Source organism: Cervus canadensis, chromosome 7 (assembly GCF_019320065.1).
Source record: "Cervus canadensis isolate Bull #8, Minnesota chromosome 7, ASM1932006v1, whole genome shotgun sequence".
In the NCBI taxonomy this organism is placed as follows: Eukaryota; Metazoa; Chordata; class Mammalia; order Artiodactyla; family Cervidae; genus Cervus; species Cervus canadensis.
In genome coordinates, this window is record NC_057392.1 from 26669745 (window position 1) to 26687837 (window position 18093).

The 18093-nt window shown below is 38.3% G+C and overlaps 1 protein-coding gene across 7 annotated transcripts in view; it reads left to right on the plus strand.

Moving 5' to 3' along the window:
- DYRK1A (dual specificity tyrosine phosphorylation regulated kinase 1A) overlaps window positions 1-18093 on the plus strand; it is a 144290-nt gene that overhangs the window by 99614 nt on the left and 26583 nt on the right. For 6 of the 7 annotated variants that reach the window (XM_043474721.1, XM_043474726.1, XM_043474720.1 and 3 more), the window contains 6 exons: window positions 314-510; window positions 5388-5507; window positions 7490-7678; window positions 10951-11098; window positions 14849-15135; window positions 17689-17835. In XM_043474721.1, coding sequence (XP_043330656.1) covers window positions 314-510; window positions 5388-5507; window positions 7490-7678; window positions 10951-11098; window positions 14849-15135; window positions 17689-17835 — 1088 coding nt within the window. The remainder of the gene's footprint in view (window positions 1-313; window positions 511-5387; window positions 5508-7489; window positions 7679-10950; window positions 11099-14848; window positions 15136-17688; window positions 17836-18093) is intronic. The other variant, XM_043474724.1, reaches the window with a different exon arrangement.

Here is an 18093-nt window from a genome sequence, read left to right on the forward strand (position 1 = left end):
GAATTCAGAGATTACTTTTGCAATTTATGGTTCTTAACTGATAAAGATCTAATATGTAAAAGTAAGCATTAAAGGTTATTTCCACTAGTTTACAAAAAGATCTGCTTAAGGTTTTCTCTTAAAACAGCCTTATATATACTCTTTTTAACCTGTGTTATGCTTTGTACCATTTTGTTACAGCAGTTATGTTGAGTATCAAATCCTTGTTTGCAGTTTGAAGGACTTTTATTTAAAGAGTTATCAGATAGGTCAGAAGATAGAAATGTCAGGAGATGAATGCATCCTTTAAACCACACTTCTTATCTTCTCATAGGAGGAGAGACTTCAGCATGCAAACCTTCATCTGTTCGGCTTGCACCGTCATTTTCATTCCATGCTGCTGGCCTTCAGATGGCTGGACAGATGCCCCATTCACATCAGTACAGTGACCGTCGCCAGCCAAACATAAGTGACCAACAGGTTTCTGCCTTATCTTATTCTGACCAGATTCAGCAACCTCTAACTAACCAGGTATGTTCACGATGTATTCCTAATGATTTGTTGGGATGGTAATTTATTCCTTAAAATGGTAGAATAGTAAATAGGCAAAATGCCTTAATATTTTTCAGTTTTGCATGTGACGGGGGGATTCCAGATTGACAAGAGATGATGTTAAGAAATGTGCATTTGAAAGTTTGTTGGATTTTTTTCTTTTATCCTATGTATTTTACTTTAATTCACATTTTCTCATTCTGCAGTGAGGGGGGTAGTTATTTCTAATAAAGAATATTAGTTAAAATTAAAAAACTTTAAAGCTGTTTTTATGGGAAAGCAGTTAGGTAGAAAAATGTAAGTTATAGGAAAACAAGTCAGATTCCATTATAGCAAACTTAAAGCACTGACTTCACACTGTTAGAAATTACTTTAGTACACTTTTATAGAATTAAATATGAAACTCATTAAAATTAAAAAGAAAAAATGTAAATTAACCATGCTTCTCATTTTAAAGATTCAGTGATTTCACACAAGGTAGATAGTGTAAATCGAATTAATGCTGACATCTCTGGATGTATATACATACATGCATGTGTGTATAAGTGTGTATTTTTAATATCTTCTTGAACTAACTGCATCCACTATGTTGATTTTTTGATTTGGGGAGATTTTTTTTAAACTAGCTATAGTTCTGGTAAAGTCTCTTTCCCTACTGAGACTGTATGTGTGCTGTGTGTTGAAAATGACTGTTTTTCTATGTACTTAGGAATTTGGTTTGTCACTGTTTAGGTCTATTAATATGAACAACTTAGAAAATTTCAAAGTACTTCAAATACTGGATTTTTGGAGGACATGTGTTTTTTTCTAATTCAATAATACATAGTTTTAATGAGCTGTTGGCTACCATGCATTGATATGGTGTGGCCTGCTGGTCATAAGACATGGACTTCAGGTCCTGACTCGTGATCTGTCTGTGGGACTCGAGTCAGGTCACCGGGACCCGCCTCTCTGTTGCTTGAGTGTAAGATTGGGACCTTAGAATAGATCCATCTAAGTACCATCTATTTGAGGACCCCCTTGTATATATTATAGTAAGATTTGATCATAGTTGAACTGACTTTACATTTATAAAATGGTATTGCATGTGAATAATAACAGTCACAGTTAAATAGTAAGGTAAATTATGGCAGGACGTAAGAATTTGTTTTATACAATAAATTGAGGAGTTGTATGTTTAAGAATTGGAGCAGTTGGTCAGAATTGGAAAGTGTTGTGTGTACCAGAAGAATATTCTCTGGACACCCAGAAAGTAGTAATAGCAGTCATTTGTTCACACTGTACTTTCAAGAAACAAAGTACGTTTGGATTCATTTTCCCGCTTGCCCAAAATCAGCCTATCAGTCAGGCGTCCTGTTTTCGTCTCTTTGACAGCTGAAGGGCCTGAACGCCCATCGGCTCCTTCTCTGGACTGTACGCAGGCAGTCCTAGGCCCAGCCCAGGCTCGCTGCCTCTCACTGCAGTGCGCTTTCAGTTCTAACACTTGGTGTCTGTGGAGGGCTAGGGAAAACATCCAGTCCTTTAAAGTTATTGTTTGTTTATGTTTATATGATTGTAGTCGTAATTTAGTTAGCAAAGTGTACCTATTTTTAGATACAACTGACATCTTGAGGGTTATTTTCCAGTAAGAGATAAGTTACTTAGCATTTCCATTTTAAGCTGTAAAATGTTTTTGAAGATTCATATGATGTGAAAAAGACCATCTTTTAAGTAATAATATTCAGCCAGATACTTCTGCCAAACTCCAGAAATCCTGGAACCTAAAAGGCAGTCAAATTAAAAGCTTATTTGGTAACTGAAGTGTAAAGGCACTGACATGGCGTGGTCTGCCGGTCATCAGACGTGGACTTCAGGTCTTGTCATGAGCTGGTTGAGGGACTTGAGTCAGGTCACCTGGAACCTTCTCTTGGTTCCTTGAATGTAAGATTGGGACCTTAGACTAGACCCACCAGAGTACTTTCTGGCTCTAAGGTTCTTTGATTTTGTTACTTGATTTCCAACGTTTCTTACTAATCATCCCATCGGTGCTTTTTAAATAAGATTTATTGTACAAGTAAGTTGAAAGGAACTAACTTAACGTTTTGTTTCTGGTAATTAGTCTTTCTTGTGTGAGTTTGTTTCATATAAGTTTAACCACAGTTTCAATGAAAAGATAAATGTAGTAAAAGTAAATGTAGACAAGTATGATTGATGTTCAGAATGCTGTCTCTCTCTGGGCTGTTACAGTTTTCAGAGTACCTTTCATGGTTCTTAAACTGTGTATTCTGGATATGTCTTACATATGCTATTCAGGTTTATTAATAGCTCTCAAAATAGCAAAAAAGGCAGGACATAGTGTTTCTCATTCTCCACTACGTATGAAAATACAAGGGAAACATAAAGAAAATAGATGGAATAGGTATTATTAAACTAGAAAACTGGAAATCAGTTTTAAATGAAGTCCTGGCACTTAACACTGTGGACTCTTCTCAAGGAAGAAGATTGTTTTAGCTCTTGTAACATAGCTCGCAGGAGGTGTGAGCTCCTGCTTTGTGTGTGTCTGTGAGAGAGTGTGATCTGTGTCTTCACACAGACAGGAGCGTTGGGATGAGGCTTCTTTGGGCCTCCAGAGCCAGAGAGCTGCGGCCGCGGGAGGGGAGCTCACAGCTTCCCTGTTCAGTGAGGACACTGGGGCGGTGTGGAGGCTGGGGGCTCCTGGCTCCTCTGTACACAGTAGGCTTTTGCCCAGCAGTGGAAAGGAGGAAAGGAGCTGGCCACGTTAGCTTCTCCTGACCTTGTGACTGTGAGAAGGTGGAAGCGGATAAAACATCAGATGCTTTTGAGTCTTAGTATAGATTTAAACTGAATGTGTATTTGGACAAGTTATTTTCTAATTCTGGATAGGTGCTTATTGTACCACAATAGTGAAAAACAGAAGATAGAGTTACTTAACATGAAATTACAATGAAAGCTAGCAAAGAAAAGAGTTGTTTAGTTTGTAGAAATGAATTTGTTTTTTCCATTTATTTTGAGTGCCTGCTCTGTACAACGCACCATCTGAAGCACTGAAATGCAGTCTTAGTATCTAAAGGCCAGTTTTTTGTGGGTGGAATTCATCTGGTTTATACATACAGATGCCCCTGAAATAGTAACTTCTGTGGCCAGAGTACATAAAAGTAAGGTATTTAGAATTAACGAATTGGTTTGGCCTTGTTGGCAGTTTGGCTAGTTGGAGAAGAGGAGAGCAGTGTTTTGTGACATGACAATCCCATAGCACACACTCACATACTGAGTGCAGAAAACTTTTTAGGGTTTGAGTATAGATGCAGAGGAAACAAATGTTAATAATGGTTTAAGAGAAGCTACAGAGGCAGAACAGTTCTAGTGTCTTAAGTTGTTGTTCCCAGGTTGTAATCCTCAAATTTGGCTCAAAATTTCCACTTCTTTCATAGAGAAAAAAAAGAGAGAGAGAGGAAGTATAGCTAGGTAAGCACTACCATCACACCATCTCTTCATACCGCAGGGATGGGATTTTTTCCTGTTCTGTCCTGACAACCCTCTTCTCTCTGTTTGCTTATTGTGTGTTTGTTTTCCCAAGACTGCAGACACTTCTCCGAGGCCTTTGTGTGATGTCTTGTGTCTCTCTACCCCTCCGGCTGACTAGGGTGCCTTTGAGAGAGGCCGTCCCAGGACTTGGTAGTTTTGCTAGTGTCTGTTACGAGAGCTGGACAGCAGCCCGGGGTGACTGGTGGTGGTGACTGAGGCTACCTTGATGTCTGTAATTGCCTTGGAGGATCTGTTGGTTGTGGAAGACCCTCTGGGAACCCTTTGCTGAGGCTTGAGACGAGGCAGAGAAGTAGGGTGAGCACACCCTCTGGGACCACTGGTGTGCTGGTTGCAGTATTCCTGGGTGTGTTGTGTTTGTGTTTGGAGGATGTTTGTGTTTCCTGTTCCATCCCCCATCTAGCAGGAAGCTCACAGTTGAACTCAAAATGCTTATTGGATGATGAAAGAGACCGTGGGTTAGCTTTGGATTGGAATGTGGTTGAAATGAGTTTTTAAAAAGAAAGTTTCATTAGCTTTAAGGTGTTCTCTGGAACTTATTTGTGGTCAGCTGCTAGTGTAATTGTAGATAGGGATATTGGTATTATGGATTCTCTTGTTTATGCAACACACATTTATTAAATGTCTACTGTGTTTCAGACAGTATGTCTACTCCTGCTGTAGGCAGCAGCATTACAGCACTGGGCAGATATATCTGCCCCATATGGCGTTTTCCCAGTAGTGGAAAGAGAAGGAGAAAAAACTAAAACCAGTAACCCAGTACCCGCATACCATGATGTCAGGTGGTGGCAGGTGCCGTGCAGGGTGGGCAGAGGGCGTGTGGAGGGGGAGTTGGATGTGTTAAGGCAGAGGGTGGGGCTCCTCGGTCAGCCTGAAGACACGAGAGCAGATTTCAGCTGTGCTCCTGGCAGGCACTGCGCAGAGCGCGGGGTCTGTCTGCCTCTTGTGAACCAGGTCAGGCTGGAGGAGCCATTCAGAAGAAATTTTTTCTTAGGTTGATTGTACGGTGGAGAAGCTCTCTTGGGCATCCTCTTGCTTGTCTCCTGGACCAGGGGTGTGTCTGTAATCCTTTCGTTTAATTTGGGGAACAAAATTGAAGGGTTGACAGCTGGGCATATTGTCTGCTAATTTCATTTATTTGTTCCATTGGTTGTCTTCACTGGATTCCAGTTGAAAGAGATGACCAAGAGAGAATGCTCCCTATTGTAATGTGGATGTCTGTTTTGCTTTAAATCTGTGTGCGCAGGCTGCAGAAGAGGGGGTTCACACCAGCGCAGTATAGTTAAAGTGCTAGTCTTCTCTGTCTATTTAAGGTGATGCCTGATATTGTCATGTTACAGAGGCGGATGCCCCAAACCTTCCGTGACCCAGCTACTGCTCCCCTGAGAAAACTTTCTGTTGACTTGATCAAAACTTATAAGCATATTAATGAGGTAAGAACTATTGATTTGTTACAATGGCGTCTATCTTGCCATAGAGTGGAGGAAACGAGTTATTTTGTAGTGTGTTTAAAATGCTAAAATTGCTTTTAATTCCCAAGGATTGTCATATTGATGATTATTATGAAGACTGGTAAGTTAGCGGTTTATGGATAAAAGCGTCATAATTATGTAAAAGAAAGATGCTATATAAATAAGAACTGTAAAAAGATAATTGTGGATAGCTTCCCTTCTTTTTCAAAGTTATATTGAATACATGCTGAGTTGTCATTTCTGTAATACCCCTTCTCCAAAACCTCAGAGGAAAGGGAGGGAATAATAATAATGTAAAAATATGAAAATGTTCCAGAATTTTGCTTAAATTTTTACGTATCTGTTTCTGCTTTTGCCAGAGATATCAGGAAGCTCTGAGATGTGTTTAATGCTCAGTTAACAGGCATTTGGCCTAATTTATCTGATAATATCTATATTTATGTGGTTTAAAAGTTTCTTTTTAATGTGTGTTCTTTTTTATCTGTATCTTTTCATTGTAAGATACCTGAAAGCCTTTTTGGCGGGATTAAATAGGATAAAAAACATAGCACTGTGAATTACTCCTCTTCCAACTTGACTCTTCACTTTCAGAAATTATTTTTCTGGTGTTTTAGCCCTTTGGCTTGGTTGTTATTTGCTCCTAACATCAACTCTAGCTGTGTAATGAATTGTTAAATGAGCTTTTCTGGAGACGGGTGGTCATGCCTGTGCTCTCTTTCGTCTTCCAGTGGGTCCCTACATACTTCCACATTAAAGACTTATCTTCTACCAGCTTGATAAACATTTAAAAAGATGTTCTTATGTGTGTATGGATTTCTTAGCAGTTTGGTGCTGTTATTATTAGCAGTTTGGTGCTGGTATTATTGTGGCAATATGGCAAGATAAAATTGAAGTGAACTCAATGAGGAACATTTCTAAGTTGGATTTTTGTTTATAATTTATATGTTCTAAAAGATGTTTCAAAATAGTTTCTGGTCATCTGAAAATAATCTGATAAACTAATACTGTTGAATAGCTTTGTTGAAGCTTGTTTTTAACTGTTTTGTTACCTTTTAAACTAGTTTTTCTGATGTTGCTTTATGCAGTGTAATTTGTCATTTCCTCAAAGTTAGTTACCAATTACTTCAACTATTGCCTCCTTAGTTACCAACTACTAGAGCTATTGCCTAGTCCACCTATTATTTTTTTTACTAGTCTTAGATCTGTTTTATAAGCAAAACAGATAGAAGGAAAATAACTCAATCTGTGACCAACCACAACTTCTCTGACCTTTAGTGTGGGAGGAGGGGAGCTGACTGGTTTTCATTAATTTGTTGTTATAAGCTTAAAGCCGGGCCTGTCTCAGGGGCCCTTTCTATATTAGTAAAATATCAGTTCATATAACTTTCAACTTTCATTTCTGAAATCTTTTGCTTTAGGATCAAATATAAAATTAGGATTGACTAGAAGAGGTGCAAGAGGACTTGAATGTTAGGAGGATGAAATTGTTCTTTATTTTGTTTAGCATTTGTTGTTTACATCAGCATATACATTTCCCCAAAGTCCTTTATATTATACACTCTTATGATCTATACCAGCTCACTATGTAAATTATACCTTAGTTTAAAACATAAATGTAAATCAGATCCTGTTGCTTTTCTTGAATGGGAGACTCTGGCCTACTCAATATCTCTTATTTATAAAACATATGAACAGTATAATTCTAAAGTGAATTTCTCTGTAGATGTTTTTCATTTGATGTATATTAGTGTTATTCTGTAATTCAAATAGCAACTATAGAAATTTATTTCATTTTTTTGGTTATATAGAATAAAAATTCTTTAATTTCTTACTGATGGCAGATTTGTCTCATATGTACCCTTGATATATATGTATATTTATGGTGCCACCCCATGCATCATAATTTTTAATTATACAGTTAACACTACATTTTCTCATTTCAGGTTTACTATGCAAAAAAGAAGCGAAGACACCAACAGGGCCAGGGAGACGATTCTAGTCATAAGAAGGAGAGGAAGGTTTACAACGATGGTTATGATGATGATAACTATGATTATATTGTAAAAAACGGAGAAAAGTGGATGGATCGTTACGAAATTGACTCCTTAATAGGCAAAGGTTCCTTTGGACAGGTAATCTAACAGAAGTTGCTGAATTTTATAAATGAGAACTTCTCAGAGGCATGTTATTATAGCCTTTTCTCAGTAGTACACTCCTAATATTTGTAAATAGATACAAAGAACAGATATGTAAGTATTTGGGTTATTATAGTTCTCTAAAGTTAGTAAAACTTTATCAGCTGCATCAGCTATAAAAACTCCATTATACTTTTTTTTGTTTTGTTTCACAAAGTTACTATAGCTACCAAGTAGTTATTTTACTAAATGATTGATTTGAATCACTAACAGGTAGTATTGCCTCTTTCATTGGGCTTTTAGCCTCTGGATGGTTCTTCATGGTGTATGCTGGAGATAATTATCTTCCTGCCTGACAGTCCTCCTCCAAAGGGGGAAATGACTATTTTCAGCTGCCTCAGCAGGTGTCCCTTCACCTTGGAGACTTGGACTCCCAGGGCTGGGCCCCGAGCCTGTCCTCAGCACCTCCTCCAGCACCATCAGGCCTCTCTGAGTGGACAGAGGGTCTCCTGTTAAGTCCTCAGGGCATCAGCATTGCTAGTACTGTGACGGGCATCATTCCAGTGGGTGGGATTCTTCAGGTAGCTTTCACCCGGAAGAGCGAGGGAGGCACTCCAGCGGGCCTAGTGTTTCTCTTCGTTCTGGCCTCTTCTCTCTGCCTATGGCTCTCGTCTCTCACTTGCCCAGGACGAAGCACAGACCCTAACTGTGTTAGCCTCTTGTATGACCTGTGCCCAGAATCAGAGCTGCCAGACCTTCCTCCTTGCCCTCTTAAAAAGCTTTTCTCTGGCTGTGAGTCTCCCAGCTGTTTCCACCTGTAAGTCTCCGTATCTTATCTCATCCCATGTCAAGTCATAGAGCTGTTTGGTTTGAGGTATGATTTCCTGTTAATCCCAGTCTCCTTTACCTTTTAGCTTTTGTGCAGTGAGTCAGTTACTAATTTGCGATCCAAATAATTACTTTTACTTTTTTGGTGACTTTTTGGGGTTTTGGAGATTGTTTTTGTTTTTGTTTTTTTTTTTTAAACTGTGGAACCTGCATACTCTTATCTATTCCTGCCCTGCAGGAAAGCAAAAACATGCCTCTTTTCAACCAGTGAGGAAAAATTCAGCATGTGTTAGTCTAATTATGCTTAGGGCAAAAAGTATACTATCGGATATTAGCAGCCACAGCTCTGGGCCAAGACAGATCAAGCTTAGACCTACAGGGAAATAGGAATGAGGTTCTTAGAAGATCTTGTAATTCTGGTGTGGCTCTTCCAGGCCCCAGTGTTGTGTGTCTACCACGTCTGTCATTTTCCATGATTCCAGAGACCTTATGTAATTATATGTAGTTTGGGGCCTTTCCTCTTGATGAGTAACCTCTTCTCCTGAGTCAGGATTCTCAGTGTCTGGGGAGTCCCTCTTTATAAAAGTATTTCGACCCCATGGACTATATATAGCCCACCAGGCTCCTCTGTCCGTGGGATTCTCCAGGCACGAATACTGGAGTGGGTAGCCATTCCCTTCTCCAGAGTTCCCGACTTCTCCCTTCTTTCCGACCCAGGGATCAAACCTGGGTCTCCTGCATTGGCAGGTGTATTCTTTACCATCTGAGCCACCAGGGACGCCATTTCTTTCACTTTTCACACTGTGGCAGAAGCAACTTCTGCTTTCTCTACCCAAGCCATTTAATGACAGGCATTTCTGAGCCCTACCTTTTAAGTAAGGCTGTGAACACCCTAGGTAGAGTGAGTGTCCTCTCCACCTTCAGAATTACCCCGTGTTCAGGCAGTCCTCTTTGCAGGACGCTGCTCTGACTTCGGTGGTGTACGCCGTGAAAGCTGGCTGTGCTGCCTGTTCTCAGCCGAGTTTCCCTCCATACTCAGTCTTTGAGCTCACCATGGATTCCCCCCTCCCCCTGACTTTCATTTTCCCATACTCTTGCTTCCTAAGAGCAAATGAGCACAGCAAACCTGTGACGACATAGCCTTCTTTGACATCCAAACCAGTCTACCAGATCAGACTGATTGATACCTTTCTCCTAGGCTGGAGTATGTTCAAGGTCAGGACATGTCGCTTGCCATATTGTCTGGGTCAGACTAAATTCTCTACCAGATCCTCATCAAAGAAGTGGCTCCTACGTTTCTTAAGGCAGTAGTTGTCAGTCTTGGTTGACGACACGTTGAAGTCTTCAGAGCACTTCAGGGGTCAAGGGGGTAGGGTAGGGAGAGAGGACAGTGTCTGGTCTCCAAACAACTAAACCAGACTCTCTGTGACTGGATTCTGAGCATTGGTATTTTTGAAAACAGTCTACTGAATGTGTCATTCGGGGTTGGAAGCATTGCTTTAGCACTGAGCCGGTTAACTATTTGCTAAGTCAGTGAATAGCTGGGCCCCTGTTAGTGGCCTTTGTCCTGGAGACCATTAGGATCTGGGCAGTGGACTGCAGCCCCTGGGACAGTCTCCATGGTCAGTGAAACAGAAGAATATCAGACCCACTCAGTCAGAGGTTTCCATGGGTCCCTCTGATTTAAAAGACACATAAGATTAACTTTTTGCAGAAATACAGTTTTTAAACTATGTATTTTCTAATTTATGTGTAAATTTGTTTTACACAAAAATTTGTTTTTTAAATGAGTAAAATTTTAAAGTAGAGGTGTGCATAGTGATTTGCACATGACTGTTCTGCTTCCTTAGCATTCATTCTCATTTTAAAACTCAAAATCCCCTGATTACAGCATTTTAAACTTATTTCCTGGTAATTTGTTTATCACTTTTTTTAAGCATAAACTAATTCTTCTGGTATATGTCTTAAGTTTTTATCTATGAGAATATAATTTAAATTTAGAAAGTTATCTACATTTTTCAGATAACTTAAAACCTTTTAAGTATCACACATATGCTTGGAATTTAAACCAGCTGTTTTTTTTTTTAATTAAAAGAATAGAAGAATTGTTTTAACGATGCTATTTAGTGAGAAGTTAAAAAAAAAACCAAAGTACATGTCAAGATTCATAGTTTACTTCTGAAGGAGGAAAATTGTCTAATTTTAAGAAAGTCGTCTGTTTTGTGGATGTTTAAAAATACTGTAAGGATGTGAAAGAAACCCATTTGAAAAATTGATTTAAAGTAACAAAGTAGTAAATAGATGCTACTGAATGGAAATGAGTAGGATCTCTCTTAGTCAGTTAGGTCAGAGAAAGACTTAGATAAATGTACAATTAAGGTGAACTGTAACCTGTTATTAATTTGTTCATTGATGAAATATTTATTTTTTCTCTTTTTTAGGTTGTAAAGGCATATGATCGTGTGGAACAGGAATGGGTTGCCATTAAAATAATAAAGAACAAGAAGGCTTTTCTGAATCAAGCCCAGATAGAAGTGCGACTTCTTGAACTCATGAACAAACATGACACTGAAATGAAATACTACATAGGTAAACAGGCAAACCAGGCATAGTGTGCCCTAACCCAGACGGTTTGAGCTAGTGATTATTCTTGTATGAAAAATATGTTAATTTTATCTTAAAGTGATTGAATAAAAAATTCAGCTGTTTCGGTTGGAAGGGCATCAATTTATATATGTTACTTAATCTACCAGTAATATTTTAAATCTTTGGGAATGTGCATTCCAGGTATATGTAGTGTAAAAACAAATGAGAGTCGCATCTTTTGTTTTCCAACTTGCACGCATCATTTGTTTGCTCTAATGATGCTTGTTTATCTAGAGAGTTCTCTTTCTGTTAACTCTAATCATTCTAGTACAGTTCAGGAATTAGAAGTGAGCGATTGTGTTGTTAATGGTTACAGAAGCATTTTTGGAATGTCTGAGCCAAGATGTCAGGCTCTTCTTGAGAAATAGTAGCCCACATTTCTTGAACTCCTACTGTGTTCCTTATGCTTTTCTTCCATCGTGTGTAGCCATAGCAGTCCTTTACAGAAGGAATTAATAGTAGAATCCTTATATTACAGGTTGTTTGTACAAAGAGTAACATACCCAAGGTTTCAGGGTTCTTGGAGTGAGAATCTTAATCTGCTTTGATCTAACTCCAGAGCTTGTGTCTGTTTCCTTATCCTGTCTTGTTTCTTTTGAGTACAGAAAGAGGAGCCAGAAGAATTATGAAACTAGTGAAGTCTAAGTCTAGGGCCAATTGATACATGGGCAAAACATCTTCTAATTATACATTCTTTAATACTGTTCTTAATCAAAGCAAGACCATTGATCGTCAGACACCACTATTAGTTTATGTGCCACTAAGAATCAGATTACTGCCAACTGTGAAAACAAGATGCTGTTAGTTTTAAGATACAGACTTTTGTTGTTGTTCAGTCACTAAGTCCTGTCTGACTCTTTGTGACCTCATGGACTGTAGCACACCAGGCTCCTCTGTCCTCCACTATCTCACAGAGTTTGCTCAATTTCGTGTCCTTTGAGTTGGTCATTTTCTTCCACCTCCTTCTCCTTTTACCTTCAGTCTTTCCCAGCATCATGGTGTTTTCCAGTGAGTCGGCCCTTCATATCAGTTGACGAAAGCATTTTAGCTTCAGCTACAGCAACAATGAATAAAGACTTTAGGACCAGTTAATTATAGACTGTTAATAAAATAGATGTATATTAGCAACTCACGTCAGAAATGCTAGCTTTACCTGATAAGCACGAGGCTAAGTTTTATTAGCAAAGTCCTGTTTAAGAAATGAAGAGAGAGTGTTATGTTTCTTGGTCCTCCCAAAATAATAGAAACAGAAACAAAAAATTGATGTTTAAAGGTGTATGGTTCAGATAGATTTCGTTTATGGAACACCCTTCACTCCCCATTGATATAATAAAATGAGCTTATACTGTTTTTTTCTTACTGTCTTTGTAGATATCTGATATAACCCATAGTAATAACATTTGTATTTAAGATCCTTTCTTTTCACACTCATTGCGTGTTTGCTGTTCACTCTCAGTGAACTTAGTGTGAGGCGGGCACTTCTCCATTCAAGGGCCTTAGGAGGCTAGGAAGGACATTCTAAGGATGCTTGACTTACAGTCTTTGAACATACCTCCCCTCTTCTTCTTCACTCTTGTGTGTTTTATTTTGAAGTTTTGCTTAAATAGTAGAGAAAATGTTGATAGCATCATTGTAATTATGTATTTCTGCTTTATTGAAAGAAAACACAGAATGTTAGCTACTTGGTTAACTTATAATAATTATTATTTTTGTTTTTAATAAACTGACTTTAGTGATTGCAGGAATCATTACAGATACTCTTGGATGAGTTTTTTTTTTAGGTTCTTACTTAGGAAGATGATGAACTCACGTACAGTGTCTCAAGAAACTGAGGTTCTGTACTGAAAAAAGCACAGAGAACTTTAGACACAGCCCTGTCAGTAGAGTTAATACATGAAATTTAAGGTGGCTGGAAGTTGTATTGCTCTTTTATGGTGTAAATAACTTTAATTTTGAAATGATTTGATCAATTTACTCTGAGTTTTACAGTCTTAAGTCTTTGAACTTTAAAAAAAAAAAAAAATCTACTTTTTTACCGCATAGCATAATTTCTTATCTGGATTATTTGGTACCTGCCATGGTCTAGTTAAAAAAGCATTCAGTTTAGGGTCTTGCCAACCCTCCATTTCCCCCAAAGCTCAGTTTAAAAAACAGAACATACATGTTTGTGTCTGAGCTTTGACAGTGCCTTTAGTGCTCACCACTTTTATAGATGCTCAGTAAGTGAATGATGAATCAGTGGGATTGAGTGGATTGATCTTCCATCAGAAGAACATTCTGATCACAGCTTCTTAGAGGGATTTTCATAGTTACATTTGAATTCTGACATCAGTTACCTTTTGCACTCCTCTAGTGGCTGCTGCTTAATTAGATCAAAACTGTTACTTGGACCATGTCTCTGGGGTATCTTCTGTCACATGGAGCTGTGTTCTTCATTTTAAACCTATGAGCTTGGTGATTAAGAGCAGATATTAGACATTCTTCTGTAACTGTTGCTGAGAGTTGAGTTGTACTGTGGACTCCTATACAGCTATGGTAGTAGTTGTATTGTGTTACTTATCCTGACTTTCCATCATTTGTGTCTGGAATGATCTAAAAACAAGAATGGCGAGCTTCCAGGGAGGCAGTTCAGGTCTACCACCAGGACGGCAGTGTATGCCTGTGCTCAGGGACCAGACACTGAGTGATGCCATAGTTGTTCCAGATGGATCTGTAGAGAAATGTCTGTCTAAACTATACCAAAAGGCCAAAATGGAGGTAGCCTTGACAGATGGTGGTTTTCTGTCATTTCAGTTGAGTTACAGGTGCTCAGTTTGGTATATGTGAGAGCTGTCATTGAGAAGGGCAGTGACTTCCTCTGGTGTGAAATTAGCATTAACACTTAACAGCACAACTTTTCAAAGTGGTTTATTGACTGTTAAGCCTTTTAAGAAGGTCAGTAGTGACACCAAGTAATGTATTCTATACTCTTTCCCCATTCATAAGCCTACTCATAATTTCTTGTGATGGAGCTTTATTTTGAAATTTCCCCAAAGCTTCAATCTTGAATAAGAATCCTATGTACCAGTTTGATGAACATAATCAAATATACTGATTATGAACTCTTAGTACCTTACAACATGATTTCAAAGCCTTTGCTGTATTTGCCTAAAAGAAAAAAAGTCTTCCTTTGACAATTGTTTAAAAAATTATTGGTGAGATCTAAGGCTTAGCAGAGCAGATTGTGTATATATATCAAAGCCTTCCCAGAGAGGGCTGCTACGGACAGCGTTGCCATAGGCTGGACATCCCAGTGGGTGGAGCTTAGATGAAGCCATGAGGTGTAGGGCTCTCTGGAAGTCAGCAGTGTTTTCTCCTACATGTGAGGATAAAATCATTATTCGCAGTGTGTCAGCTTGCTGCTTGTGTTTTCAGACCTGACTTGGGCCTTCTGGTGGGACTTCTTACATTACACTGCTTATTGGCGGACACTGGACAGTACATTGATTCAGCAGATGGCCAGTTTCGACATTCTTAACTGCTGACAGAATGTGCTGCTTACTGCAGAATGCTCATCTCCCAATTTTAATTTGATAAACTCTGCATTTGACATTGGCATTTTATAGAGTATTGTAGAGTTCACGTATGTGTTATTCTCATTTATTTTTTTTTGGTATGTATAATTTAAAAGGAAATTTTGTTTTTCTCTTTCAGTGCATTTAAAACGCCACTTTATGTTTCGAAACCATCTCTGTTTAGTTTTTGAAATGCTGTCCTACAACCTCTACGACTTGTTGAGGAACACCAATTTTCGAGGTGTCTCCTTGAACCTAACACGAAAGTTTGCACAACAGATGTGCACTGCACTGCTTTTCCTTGCGACTCCAGAACTTAGTATCATTCACTGTGACCTAAAACCTGAGAATATCCTTCTTTGTAACCCTAAACGCAGTGCAATCAAGATTGTTGACTTTGGCAGTTCTTGTCAGTTGGGGCAGAGGGTAAGTATATTGCAGAACTTGTGGTTTAAAATTAGAATTTGGTAAAACAGTGTAAGTAGATACTGAAATCTTACTAATCTGTATACAATTTGAAGCTAATTACAGGGTTGTTATCTTTAAAATCTTGAATTACCTGTGTTGATACCTGTTTTGGGTAATACCTTTTAAATGCAACATTGATAGTAATACTTTGAATTAGAAGGTATTTGTTCTTCAAAGTTTATGTTAAATTATGTGTGTGCTAAAAGAAAACAGGATGGATATAAATTATGACATGTGTCCAAGCTAATGGACATATTGGTTGGTTTAGTTGCTAAGTTGTGTCTGACTCTTGTGACCCCATGGACTGTAGCCTGCTAGGCTCCTCTGTCCATGGGATTCTCTAGGCAAGAATACTAGAATGGGATCTTCTTCTCCAGGGGATCTTCCCGACCCAGGGATCGAACCTGGGTCTCCTGCATTGCAGGCAGATTCTTTACCAACTGAGCTACGAGGGAAGCCCAATGGACATATTAGTTTGTGCTAAACAACCATGTTTTTGAGTGCTAAAAGCAAACATGTCCATAGCAATAAGTAGATTTAGGTTTAGTTGATATAGGAAAGCAAATTTTTCCTTCTGTTCTTTCTAGCATTATGAAAACTACTCTGTTTTGCATATAAAACAAAAGTTATAGGTTGTTCTCTTTTTGAAACCAATAAGGATCACTATTTGATAATATTTTATTTAAAATGTTTGTTTACTTGTAGGTATTGAACTTGCATTTTTTTTTTTTTTAAGGTAAAAACATAACTGACTTTCAGATATTAGTGTTTCATATTGGGTTTCCATTTCTTGTTTTTCCAAATTAGTGAAATTTTCTGTCTTGTCCAACTTTATTCTAGCTTTTAAATAAACTAGGTTAATTTAATCATAAGGGTTTATCACCAGTTAACAGGATTGTCCTTTTGTTACTTCCTGCAAATTATGGTAGCAATGCTGTATTGAAATAATTTTTTTAAATGGAAGGAATAGGAAGCAAAGTTTGCAGTTTCAGTGCCTCTGAAAATCAAGAGATGCTCGTAGTTGTTAATAAGGGATAGAGTATATTATAAATGGAAAATATGTGCCTACATTGAGTTATTTGAATAGATTTTAAGACTTGCAAAATTTTTTCCTATTTGAACCAAGTTGTATACTCTGTGCTAATATCAAGCATTACTATCTCTCTCCTGCCAGATGGAGACCACTACACCTTTAGCTCAGTGACTTTTTAATTATTGGGTTGGCCAAAAGTTCATTCAGGTTTTTTTCCATTGCTTGGAAAAACCCGAGCGAAATTTTTGGCCAACGCGATATGTAAATGTGTCAGAATCCCATGGGAAATCATTTCCGAAATAGACTTGCAGCGGCCTTCCTCCAGGTCTGCTGGCTCAATGTCAGAAAGTAGCAGGGTACAGCCTTGCAGATACCCCACTACTGCTCTGCAGATCACTGACTGGGTAGGTAGGTGACAGAATTCTTTCATAAGCTGGGAAACACGAGTCTCAGTAGTAGCTTGTCTTGGGGCTTCAGTGTGCTCTTGGCTTCTAAAAACTTGGTAGTGTAATTCTTCTTCCTGGTCCCTTTCAGTTAGACTTTCTTCACTTCGAGAAGGCCTTAAGGTTGGGTTGACCTGCTTGTGGGTTCCTGAGCTGATTCTCAGAGGTTCAGCTGGAGTTTGGGGCGGGCCCCTGCAGCTTTCTGAGAAAGCATCTTGGTGCCACTGGCTGCCCAGTTTAAGTTGGCAGGGTGTTGTTTGGTTTTCTCCCTTTTAAAATAAAGCTATCTTTGCTTTCGTGATATTTCTGGATACAAATTTTAAGTGGCCAAGTGAAGATGAATTGATCTCTGAAGACATTCTCAGATTATTCCATTGCAAATAATCCATTTCAAGATTTTCTTTCTCTAGGAAGTCTTAGGATGGATGGAGGCTGACGGGGTAAAGAAGTGATTAGTCAGAAATGACCCCCAATTGAATCTTTGCATGGCTGTGTTTCTAGATTTATCTGTGAGACTAGTAGAGTACAGATGTCTGAATTTTCAATTACATTGTGCTGAGTTTGACTCTTAACACTTCGAATTAACCTGAAGAAATTTCATTCTTTAAGTTAATTTAAATATAATTTAGCTGTTAAATTAGTGGTAGCCACAGCAGCAAAGAGTAGTTAGCAGGGAAATAAACTGTTCACAATCATATTTTCTTCTAATAAGGCATTATTGTTTTAGGATATATCTTGAGTACCAGTTAGGACTGAACTAAATAAAGGGCTTGAATTTTTTAGGATATATCTTGAGTACCAGTTAGGACTGAACTAAATAAAGGGCTTGAATTTTTTATATATGCATATTTTGGATTTCTGAGTCAGAGTTACCACTCCCTTGAAACATTTAGTTCTTTAAAACAATATTCATAGTCTAATGTTGAAATCAGTAAACATTACTGATAACCCAGTTATTTTTTTTCTGTTCATGTTAGACTTGTGTTCTTTATACAGTGTTGACTCCAATTAAACTGTTCCTGAAATCTATTTCAGATATACCAGTACATTCAGAGTCGCTTTTATCGGTCTCCAGAGGTGCTGCTGGGAATGCCTTATGACCTTGCGATTGACATGTGGTCGCTCGGGTGCATCTTGGTGGAAATGCACACTGGAGAGCCTCTCTTCAGTGGAGCCAATGAGGTGCGTATGTGGTTTCTCTCTGTTCTCAGTCTCTGACAGTGTGACCTGGAAGCTGGTTTTAGGAAAATGGTCTGTTTATCAACCTAAATCATTCAAGTGTTTGGTCAGTTTTAAACTTTCTTTATCCATTTAAAATTATTTCAATTATATAATGGTGAGTTTAGAATTATGAGATGGGAAGTGAGATCTTTAAATCTACCAGTGAAGGGGAATAGTAAATTACATTAGAAAATGTTAAGTCTTTTGGTGTATAAATTT